General features: G+C 33.3%; 1 protein-coding gene across 15 annotated transcripts in view; it reads left to right on the top strand.

Moving 5' to 3' along the window:
• Nucleotides 1-12,670, top strand: part of ARB2A (ARB2 cotranscriptional regulator A) — a 508,497-nt gene that overhangs the window by 294,816 nt on the left and 201,011 nt on the right. For all 15 annotated transcript variants that reach the window (XM_064376141.1, XM_021665393.2, XM_064376139.1 and 12 more), the window contains one exon: nucleotides 1,681-1,800. In XM_064376141.1, the coding sequence (XP_064232211.1) occupies nucleotides 1,681-1,800 (120 nt within the window). The remainder of the gene's footprint in view (nucleotides 1-1,680; nucleotides 1,801-12,670) is intronic.

Below are 12,670 nucleotides of genomic sequence, written 5' to 3'. Positions count from 1 at the left end.
ATTCTAATGTACTTACTAATTTTTGAGGGACCTTCAAAAAGTTCATGGAAAATGCATATTATAAAAAATCTATGTATGTATTTCATTTCTATTGCACCAAGATAAACTCTTAACTTGCTGTAACATGCCTGAACAGGATCTCATTCAAGGCACTAAGAAGTATAGGACATCAGTTTGAAAAGAGCACCTGTCAGAGCAATATGAATTCTGCTAACATTGAAGCAAGAACAAGCATCAAATTTATAGTGAAGCTTGGGTGTAAGAATGCTAAAATCATTGATGTTTTGCAAAAAGTTTATGAGGACATTGTCCCAAAGAAATCAATAGTTTAAAAATGGCTAACTCATTTGAATAAGGGACAGGACGATGTTAAAAGTGAAGCTCATGGCAGCTGACCATCTGCCTGAATTTGGGAGAAAAAAATTATCTTGTTTGTACCCTAATTGATGAGATCAGTGATTAACAACAGAAACAGTAGCTGACATATAGAAGTCTCAGTTGGTTCCACTTAGGCAATTTTGACTGCAGAATTCAAGATGAAAAAACTTGCCACTCAGTGTTTACCACAACTGTTGCACCCAGATTAGCTGTAGACAAGAGCAGATATTTCAATGGACATTTTTAACCATTTGGATCAAAATCCTGAAACATGTCTTCGAAGAATTATAACAGAGCAATATGAATTCTGCTAACATTGAAGCAAGAACAAGCATCAAATTTATAGTGAAGCTTGGGTGTAAGAATGCTAAAATCTTGCCACTCAATGTTTACCACAACTGTTGCACCCAGATTAGCTGTAGACAAGAGCAGATATTTCAATGGACATTTTTAACCATTTGGATCAAAATCCTGAAACATCTCTTCGAAGAATTATAACAGGAGATGAAACATGTGGCTTTAGTAGTACAATCCTGAAGACAAAGCACAATCAAAGCAGTGGCTACCAAGAGGTGGAAGTGGTCCAGGCAAAACAAAATATGACCTGTCAAGAGCAAAGGTTCTGGCAACAGTTTGGGGAGATGCCCAATGCATTTTGCTTATTGACTTCCTAGAAGGCCAAAGAACAATAGCATCTGTTTATTATGAGAGTGTTTTGAGAAATTTAGCCAAAGCTTTAGGAGAAATATGCCTGGGAAAGCTTCATCAGAGAGTTCTCAACCACAAGGATATCCTGCTCATTCCTCTCATCAAACATGGGTAATTTTGCATGAGTTTCTCTGGGAAATCATTAGGCATCCACCTTGCAATCCTGATTTGGCTCCTTCTGACTTTTAGTTTTCCAATCTTAAAAAATATTTAAGGGCACCACTTTTCTTGAGTTAGTAATGTAAAAATAACTGCATTGACATATTTAAATTGCCAGGACCCTGAGTTCTTTAGGGTAGACTAAAAGGCTGGTATCATCACTTTAAAAAGTTTCTTGACCTTGATGAAATGTTCGGAAATAAAGTTTCTTTTTTTATTTTTATCTTTTAATTCTTGTTTTTTGCATACTTTTTGAAGTCCTCTCATATTCTCTAATTTGAATTTTCAATGTAGTTCTTTTGTATTATTTTCATTTTGAATGAGCTATAACCATTGTATTTCTTATGCTGTGTATGGAGCATATATTTTAATTGTTGTTTGCTATGATAATAATTAGATACACTATGTAATATGTGATATTTGTTTCCCATATAGGAAAATGGTTCTCCTGAAGAACATGCAATCTATGTTTGGGATCATTTCATAGCTCAGTCTGCTGCTGAGAATGTATTTTTTGTTGCTCACAGCTATGGGGGACTTGCTTTTGTTGAACTGGTAAGTGCATATTTTATTCTTTTTAGTTCTATTATCTTTGTAGGTTTATCCCCTCTCCTTTCTTTCTTTTGGTATCATTACTCTTTAAGTTATGTTATAAAGGATGAAAATAACGTACTTTGATTAAATAATTTTATGATGCTTGAAAAGAATTTATTAATTTACTAATTTATTTTATGGTGACAGAGCTTTTTAGTGCTAACCGGAAAGCTTTTTGCCTTTTCCTTATTTACATGCTAGTTTTTAATTTCTACATTATAGTGCCGATTATCATACATTTCATAATATTTATTATGTTTCCTGCTTTATGTATGACCATTGAGGCTTATGTATACACCACTGAGGCTTATGTTATCTATAAAGTATTTAAAATTTCAAGAGACCTTTTGAATACTTGAGAATATTTTGATAGTTTTTAACTGACTTGTACTTGATACTTGATCAGAATTTTATATAATTAATATTAAAACTACCAGAAAGCTTCCATTAGTCTGCTTCTAACTAGAATGCATTGTTTGGTCATAGAAATCTTCATATTTCAAAATAATTGGATTCTTGGAGTTAAGATTATATGTACATGTTGGAAAAAAATTACCAAAATTTCTGAATTCCATCTGTTTTAGATGCAATATTACAATGTCACAATCATGGGCCAGCATGGTTAATGTGATATAATCAATTCTAATAATGGATTAAAGAAGAATTCATGCCTCCCTGTCCATAATATCTTATGTTACAGGAAGTTACCAATGCTATCATAAAATGGTTAATTTGATAAAAGTAAAGTTGATAATTTTAAATCCAAATAGATCTAAGTGGACATTAAACCAGAGACACTTTGGCCTGTTTCTCTCTGACATGGAAATTAAATATATTTCTATGACCTTTTCAACCTCCCTGTGCTTATCCTCTTGATTTAGTTATAAAATTGGTAGTGACATCTGAGAATATTTTAGCTGACCTAACTCTACAAGTGCTTCTACTGTCTTAAGATCAATAAATTGTTAAGTTAAATCATTTATTTCCTAAATTTATTTCAGTTTTTAGAGATTATTTTCAACTAATTTTAACTGTACTGAATTAATTTATTTATTTTGATATATCTTAGGATAGCTCTTTAACATACTAGTATGATATACTTTTTAAAATATGAATGTTGTTTTTCAAATAATTCCTTTCAATCCCTACAGATATAGATATATAGCTATATATAAAAATATATATAGTTATATATCTCCATAGATATAGATTATATATAGCTTATTTTTTTCTTTGTAAGCTGTTAAATTACTTAAAGCATGAAATTTCTTGACTTGTAGAGTGACTTAAAATATGTCTGAAAGTCTGCAAGGCTAATCAAATTTCAGAGTTCTATATAACTTAAATTCCCATTTTTAAACTTTAAGACAGTTTATGAAAACCTTTACACACCAAACTTGAAATTTACATGCCTTTTGGACAGTTTTTAAAATGAACTGAAGATACCAGAGTTAACAGATGACCAGTGTGTCAGTCCTATTTTGCCCGTCCTGCTTGTCACACACTGGTGGATATTTCTCCACTTTTGTTCCACTTTAATATAAAGCACACAGATGTTTCAGAACAAGACTTGACTTCTGACCTTGAGGCTATTAGGGTCAGGGTCCTCAGGGCCTGTGAAATTATCACAAGCTGAGCTAAAGTTTTTCTCCATCACAGGAAGTAACCAGTAAGTAAGAAGTTAAAAAGAAGCTTTGTCAGAGAGACAAGATGGTCTCAGTAAGGGTCAGCTTCTGTAGTCTGCTATCTCTGCAGGAGGCACATGCATGGGAGGAGGAATATAATATAACCACTGGCACATCACATATCTGTCAGGCAACGCCAGGGCTGAGAAGTCTATTTAATGTAATATACGTTGTTTAGGTTTTAAAGTATTAATGACAATTATCTCATCGTCTTCTTTTTTTTTTTTTTTTGCTACTTTTTATGAAATAACTTTGATTGGGGGTATGTAATGGAAGCTTACAAATAGTGTCAAATGAATAAAGAGTGGCTCCTGACCTAATACTATGGATTCCTTTAAGCAAATAACATTGTACCCTGATGAATTTTACATTATTTTTTGACAAATTTGATTAATATGTTTAGGTCTAGTATGTTTTTGTTTGAAAGGCTTTCTAAAATACAGTATTGTTAAAGAAATAATAAAAATTGAAATGTTTTTTAATTTTTGCTTTTGCCTAAAACTGAAAAAAAAAGTTACTCAATTTTAGGCAAAAGCAAAAGATTTAAAAACTCGTGGTGTTAAAATGTTGACAAATATGCATTCTTTCAGGACTTTTCAACGTAACTGTACTGTATGAAATGTTTTACTTTTGTTCAAAATTTTAATATTAACTTTACAAGCAAGTAAATTATAAAGATTAATATGTAAATCTTAAATTATGATTTAGTTTTTTTGTCCCAGTAGTGCATTATACATGTCAGACAGTAAATCCTTTGGATTTCAGTCATTTAAGTTGTCATAAAATTTTGCTTTTTATTAAAGATCACACACACACACACACACACACACACACACACGCACACATTTCTTAGGGAACAGTCTTAGTTTGTAGCATCATCATCATGTTTGAATGCATGGAAATTGTTTTTCTACCATTGTCATACAAGTTCACATTCTTTATGTCATGAGTTTCAAAAAAATTTTATTTAATGTAAATAAATGTATTTACATTAATGTAGTTTTAAAGGTAAACTGTAGCAAGTACAGTTTTACCAGTAAATGCAGTTATTTATGGCTTTAATATTTTGCTATTGTTGTTTTTGAAAAGTGAGGATATAATTTACTATTATATTGTATCTTAAAGTGTTGAATTTATCCTGAAGAATATCTTATAATCAGAAATTTATTTTCTAAACCAGTGTTAATTTTATGGTAGTAAATCTTACAACCTGGTTAGATCTAACAGCATTAAAAAAAGTATATATTTTACTATAATAAGTAACATGATATTAAAAACATGCTATTAATTGCTTTTACTCTCACCATATGGTAACAACTTAAATTTTCAATTATCTAAACTTTCTGTGTTCCTAGTAAAAATAAATTTTGATAAGACAACTCTTGATTGTAGGATTTAGTCATTAAAGACAGAAGGAAAGAACCGTTTCATCTCATGAACTGATAATAAACTTTTAAAAGTAATATATCTGCCTCTGTTATCTTTTCTGTAAACTTAAAATAATGCCAATATGGAAAGTTACATTATTAAACCATCATTTACAAAGCCTGAAATTTCTTAAAAATTTTACTTTGCACGTAGTAGAATTAGTAACCATAATTAGAATGTATTTACCAAATTCATCTGGAAAGAAATCTACAAATAATGCAACTTACTTTTGCCTTATATTTGTTGTAAAAAATTCAGGCTCAGTTTTTAAAAATTAACTGTCATTTTAAAACAATGCAGTTTTTGACCTTCTTCATCATCTTTTTCTCCAGTCACTGTGATGAAGTGATTTTGTCGCTTTTATTTTTGGCCATTTCAGTGTTTTGTTCTTATCTTTCTAAGTGATCAGTTTGGCAGAATCAAGTAACCTTAACTTTTTTATTTAATTTGGAAATTAGCAGACTTTGTCAGTGCCCGGTTAATGATCTCAGCACACCTTACCTTCCCTGTTTGCAGTGCTCAATATATCAATTTGAATCAAAATTTACTTGCTTATCCAAAACAAGAGTGTTCATATATTTTTATAAACATGTTAAGTAATTTTAATAAATATATTTTATTAGTTTATTGAATCATCTCAGCTGATACAAAATTTGTATTTTTCTTACTACTTTTATTTCCTTTCCATGTTATTAGTAGTATATTCACAACCATCATTAAAAAATCACTTAGAAATGTGTGAAAACAGCCCCTTTTGAAAGTGTATCGCTACCCACTTTTGATTTTGGTTTCTCCATGCTTGTCAGCACTTGATTGGCACCTCACTTGCATGTGAATTAAGGAATGAAGGGAACTCTATTTTCCTGCCATTGTTCCATGCTGGGCACCCTGGCCTCCAGGCAGCCTAAGCTGCCCTTCAGCAGCTGATAGAGGACTGGTTTTTGGACATAGCTGTGTGAGGACACGCAGCCTCTCTCTCCTCTCAGTAGATCTTTTTAAATTGCCTGGAGCATGATTTGGATTTACACTGACGAGAAAATGGGACTAAAATAATTAGTCTTTTACATCAGCTAACTATGACCTTAAAGAAGTGTCATTTATATTTTGTCCACGAGGAACAAAGTAAATTGGATATTGGTAAGATATCTGCATAATGTGATCAATGAGAACAGCTAAAAGTTGGGCTGCTAGGAATCAAAAATTGAGGGAAGTGAAAATGAGGGAGGTAAGCAAGAAAAGCTGAGTCATAATGGTATCCAGATAACTCAGGCCAAAAATACTCTTACAAAACCTACTTTAAAAATTCAGGTAATTCAGTAAAAATAAGTTGCCTTTTCTAATATAACTACAAGATACATACTAATTAGTTTTGTTAAAGTTATCTTTTGTGTCCAATCTTGTTTTGCCCAGATGATCTAGAAACATCTTGAGGATTAAGAGTCTAATATTGCCCTTATCCCAAGTTTGAAACTAATATATATTACAACAACATTAAATATCTGCACAGTTAGTTGACCAACATATAAAGTTTAAGCCTTAACTCTTTTACTAACTAAATTTAGTAATTCTCCCTACTCTCCATTTAAATATTGACTGATTTGGGAATTCCACCTAATCAGTTACTTCACATTAGGCAGTGTTACTTTTTTTGTTCTGGTGTAAGACATCTGTAGACTCCTTGTTGCCGACATGGCCAGCTCTCAGTCTGACTGAAAAGATTGCTTTTCTGTGACACACTCTTGTAGGTATAGTCTTTTCAATAAAATAGGAAAATGACTAAACTAAATTATAGTATAAGTAAATTATCATTACAATAATATCTTTACAATGTTATATGGCAGTCTATGAAATAAGTCTAGAAAACTTTCCATCTCATCCCCAGTCGTTGGTTCAACTTCACCTTTTATTTAATAATTAGCTTACATTTGCTTGTTTGCATTTTTTAAACTTTTTTATTTCTGACATACAATTTACATATTTTTAATGGAGATGTATTGAGCTTAATTGAAATATAATTTACATACCATAAAATTCATCCTTTAAATAAATTATACAGTTCAAAGTCTTTTTGCATATTTGCAAACTTATACAACTATCACTACTATCTAATTTTAGAACATTTTCATCACCCGAAAAGAAATTCCATACCCATTACCCATTTCTCCCCATACTTACAATCCTACCAGCAGTGTATGAGGGTTCTATTTTCTCCACATTCTCACCAGCACTTATTGTTGTCTGTCTTTTTTTATTTTAGGTATCCTAGTAGGTGTGAAGTGGCAACTCACTGTAGTTTGTTTTTTTGTTTTTATTTTTTTTTTATTCATTTTTCTGATGAATAATGATGTTATGCCTCTTTTTATGTGCTGTTGGCCATTTGTATTTTTTTGGAGAAATGTCTACTCAAATCCTTAGCCCATTTTTAAATTGGGTTGTCATTTATTTTTATTTTTCATAGGATCTTTATATATTGGTACAAATCTCTTATCAATAAATGACTGTGAAAATTTTCTCCCATTATATGGATTACTAATTCTTGATGATTTCCTTCAAAGTACAGAAGTTGTAATTTTGATGAAGTCCAGTTTATCTAGTTTTTGTTTCTGTCATTTAGTTTTTGTATAGTGAGGTAGGGGTCCAATTTAATTCTTTTGAATATGGATATTTAGTTATCGCAACACCATTTGCTGAAAAAGACTCTTCTTTCTCTTTTGATTTGTCTTAGCACTCTTGTCAAAAATCAATTGACTATAAATGTAAGGGTTTGCTTCTGGACTCTCTTTTATTTCATATATATGCCTGTCCTCATACCAGTACCACACTGACTTGATTACTGTACCTTTGTACTAAGTTTTGAAATCAGGGAAGAGATCCTCCAACTTTGTTAATTCTTTTTTAAGATGATTTTGGCTATTCTAGGTCTTGTATATCCATATGAATTTTAAGACTGATTTGTTAATTTCTGTAAAAATAAAAAAGGAGCAAAGATTTGTATTGGGATTGATTTAACTCATAGGTTAATTTGAGGAGTATTGCCATCTTGACAATCTTAAGTTTTCTAATCTGTGACAGTGGGCTTTCTTTCTATTTATTTCTGTCTTCCTTCGAAAAGGTTTTATGGTTTTCCATGTACAAGTCTGATGCTTCTCTTAAATTTATTGCTAAGCATTTAATTCTTTTTGAAGCTATTCTAAGTGAAATTGTTTTCTTAATTTCATTTTCATATTACTCAGTACTATTATATAGAGACATGATTGATTTTATTAGTCTTTTATTTTGCAACCTTGCTGAACTCACCATTTTTAGTTCTACTCTGTGTGTGTGTGTGTGTGTGTGTGTGTGTGTGTATTCCTAAGGAGTTTTCATATTCAAGATGATATCATTTGTGAATACAGATAGTTTTACTTCTTCCTTTTTACTCTGGATGCATGTTTATCTAATTTATTTATTTTTGTTTTTTTGCCAAATTCCCCTGGCTAGAACCTCTAGTTACAAGGTTGAATAGAGGTGGTTAGCGTGGACATCCTTATCTTGTTCCAGATCTTACAAGGAAATTGTTCAGTATTTGATTGTTAAGTATGATATTAGTTGTGATTGTTTTTTCTTTTTTTTGGGAGATGGAGTTTCGCTCTTGTTACCCAGGCTGGAGTGCAATGGCGCGATCTTGGCTCACCGTAACCTCCACCTCCTGGGTTCAGGCAATTCTCCTGCCTCAGCCTCCTGAGTAGCTGGGATTACAGGCACACGCCACCATGCCCAGCTAATTTTTTGTATTTTTAGTAGAGACGGGGTTTCACCATGTTGACCAGGATGGTGTCGATCTCTTGACCTCGTGATCCACCCGCCTCGGCCTCCCAAAGTGCTGGGATTACAGGCATGAGCCACCGTGCCCGGCCCAGTTGTGATTGTTTTAATTTCTGATAGATTATTTCCCCTAAGAAACTAGTGTACTCCTTAATGTTTATATCCTTCAGGCACACCAAGATTCTGTTGTTTGAAAGACTGCTGAAATGGAGAAAAATTTCACTAATCTTTAATAGGGATCTTTGTGTAGAATAAAGGACCCATCTTACTCCATGGGAGTTACCTTTGGAAGAACTTCTTCTTAGTGTCCACATAGCAGATGAGCTGCATTCAGGCCATACTGCCTTCCCTGCATCTTTGTAGTTGAGAGATTAGTAGATTAGTCACTCTGTCTCTAGTTCCACAAAGACTGCCAGGAAACCAAGGATTGCCTGGCAAAATTAGCACAGTAACAAGTTAAGGAGAACTCAAAGGAATTGACATACTAATTTGTTAAATAGAAATCATTACATAAGAAATATTTTTTTCATTGGTATTATAAAAGATCTTAATGAGAGATTTTGTATTTTACTGAAAATATGAGATTGTGATTGACTGTTATAAGCCTTTTATAAGAAGAAATGTAGAAAAACATATTTCAGTTGATAATAAGGCTGTTTTTACTGTTCTTGTAACCTTAAAATGATCATTCATTGTAAGCCCTCTACCAAATAAAATCCCCAGCCACAGTGACACCTCGGACATCTCAAATTGGTAAGGACTTCTGGGTTCCAAAAAAAATTTACAGTGAAAGCCATTTAACTTTTAATAGTTAGACTCTGATCCTTATTAAATAATTTATTCAAATTAACTCGGGGGAGCCAGGTAGGCTTAGACTCAAAGCATACTGGATCTTTGTGAAGGGAAGGCTTGAGGGAACAACGATGGAAGCCAGATTTTGCAAAATAGAAATTGCTATTCAGTATTTCAGTGACAATTTTATAATTGAGTCCAATGATATAGATGGATATTTAGACACAAATAGGCATATTAGAGATTTAATATTTGGCATATTAAATCTCTAATATGCCTATTTGTGCCTAAATTTCCATAAGTCTCAATATCTAACTTATAATATCTTATCTCCAAATTTCCATACTGCATTCACCAGACAGCTGCATTAGAAGAAAAACTTGATATTTATCTTTCTGCTCTGGGCAGAAAGATAAAACACACTCAACTTTCTCCGACAGTAGAAATACCCAGTCTTGACTTCCTTCCAGTTGGGATTCTTTGTAAGTATAAATGTTGATTTTCCAAAAGTTTCTAATACTCTGTCTGCTAACAACAAAGAAACCTTGACTTTTTCCATCAAATGATGCCTTGTAAATTGCAATAATAAAATGATGTGAGATCAGTGGCCTATATATTACCACTGTATTACTGCTCAGTTTATCTCAGAAAATAATTCCTTTTCCAATATCATTGATAGTGTAATGAAAGTTTCTACCATTGTTCTAGGCTCAGCCTCAAATTTTCAGGTTTGCTTCCTATTACACATTGTAGGGCATCTATCCAAATATTAAGCATATTTATATTATGTCTACATATTAAATATTTAGTAATATATTAGATATCATTAGTATATCGTAAACTTTAACGTCTGGTAGCATGTGTGTTTAAGATCTCACAATAGATTCTCAGAACAGATACCTTCATATCCAATTACCGTGTTAAGAGTTCTGCCTAATTCTCATTGCTATCAGTGTAGAATACATGTAATCTCTCAGCCAGCCATGATGGCCTAAGACATGTTTGTGTCAAGATCAGTTCTAAACAATTCATAGTAGTGTCTTTAAGGGTAAACTTTTTAAATAGAACTAGCATTTATGAGTCTCTTGCAAATTAGAAGGCAGTGGCATCATCTTCATGCTCATCATCAGCATCTCTCATGCTTAAATGATAATGCACCAAGCGCTGTCCCAAGCAATTTCTATACTTTATGTCATTTAATCCTCATAACAGTTTTATGAGATACTGTTATGATCCCCATTTTACAGATGAGAAACATTGAAATATATATTTCTCCTATTAAAAGTATGACCTCACTTTGTAACAGTTGTGTTTTTGTTTTCCCTCTCATCAAGTACCTGTGAAAAATAAGTAGTGTAATGTACTAACTGTAGTGACTTTTAACTCTCAAACAACCTCCTGGTTTTTTATATGTTTCAGGGTTCAAGTCTACATTTCTCTGTTGAGTTATATGATGATTTAGATTTTATTCTTTCCTTATTGCTTTTTCTTTTTGTACCTTCCAACTAAGGCTTTCAATTTTCATCGATTCTTCATTACTCAAACTAGTTAAGGGGAAAGAAGGTGTAGAAAATGTAAAATATGAACAATCCCCGAATCATTTACCTTTAAATTTTGAATATGTTTTGATGTGGTGGTCTGGAAATTTAGTTTAACCAGGAAAATTGAAAACACTTGATGAGGATCTGGAAAGTAGATAAGTTTTATTGGCCAAGCCCCTGGTTGGCTCTTCTTTGCAGCTCATTCCATGCTGGAAAGAGACAGCTGTCTTCTAATACCAACTAAATCGAATTGACCTTTCAAATCTCACTGGAACAGTCTCTGCTATCAGCATTTGCTCCTTCATGTTATCCATATCTGTAAGTTACACCTGGAAGTAATACCTATGTAGGATACCACCTACCAAGTACCAGGCATTGTTTTAAGTGCTTTACAAATATTAAATAATGTAGCCTTTATAACAACCCTATGATAGAAATACATTATTATCCTTAGTTACATATGAGGAAAGTAACCCACAGAAATATTAAATAACTTACCTAAGATCACACAACTAACTAGTGAGGGAGCCAGAATTAAAACCCATGCTTTCTGTGTCCAAAGTCCATGCTCATAACCATCATGCTATACTGCCACTCAAGAAAGACCACTAGCTGAGGCAGGATTCTTGTACATTTGGTCATTAAACATTATTTATGCCAGGTACAGTGGCTCACACCTGTAATCCCAGCTCTTTGGTAGGCTGAAGCAAAAGGATCAGTTGAGCCCAGGAGTTCAAGACCAACCCTGAAAACATAGTAAGACCATCTCTAAAAAAAAATTTTTTTTTTTGAGGCGAAGTTTCACTCTTGTTGCCCAGGCTGGAGTACAATGGCATTATCTCAGCTCACCGCAACCTCCACCTCCTGGGTTCAAGTGAGTCTCCTGCCTCAGCCTCCCAAGTAGCAGGGATTACAGGCATGCACCACTATGCCCGACCAATTTTGTAGTTTTAGTAGAGATGGGGTTTCTCCATTTGGTCAGGCTTGTCTCGAACTCCTGACCTCAGGTGATCCCCCTACCTCGGCCTCCCAAAGTGCTAGGATTACAGGTGTGAGCCACCGCACCTGGCCCAAAAATGTTTTAAAATAGTTGGATATGATGGTGCATGTCTGTAGTCTTAGCTACTCAGGAGGCTGAGGGGGGAGGATTGCTTGAGCCTGGGACCTCAAGGATATGGTGAGCCATGGTCGCACCACTGCACTCTAGCCTGTGTGACAGAGCCAGACTCTGTCTCCAAAACCAAACCAGAACAAACCCATTATTTAGCAAGGCATTGTACAACCTAAGTTTAACTCTATCAGGTAGGTATGATGAGCCTTCTTTTACAGATAGATACATTGAGGAACCTGTCCAAGATTGCACAAGGGACAGAATTAGGATGCAAGTCCAAGTCAGCCTAGTCTCAGAACCAGTAAATTTACCCATGACACACACTTCCTTCTAATTGGGTTTTTTTTAAAAAAGAAACTACCCAACGTAAATTTTTAATAAATTATGATATTTTTAATTAGTGAGGGAACTCTTCATTAAAATAAATTCTGCCTTTTGTTTGTAAAGCACAAAATTCTTTGCCAGGCTCA

Source organism: Aotus nancymaae, unplaced genomic scaffold (genome assembly GCF_030222135.1).
Source record: "Aotus nancymaae isolate 86718 unplaced genomic scaffold, 86718_ANA_hifiasm-v0.15.2.pri h1tg000014l, whole genome shotgun sequence".
Lineage (NCBI taxonomy): Eukaryota > Metazoa > Chordata > Mammalia > Primates > Aotidae > Aotus > Aotus nancymaae.
The sequence above is the reverse complement of the archived record's forward strand: the minus strand, read 5'-3'. Positions and strand labels throughout refer to the sequence as shown.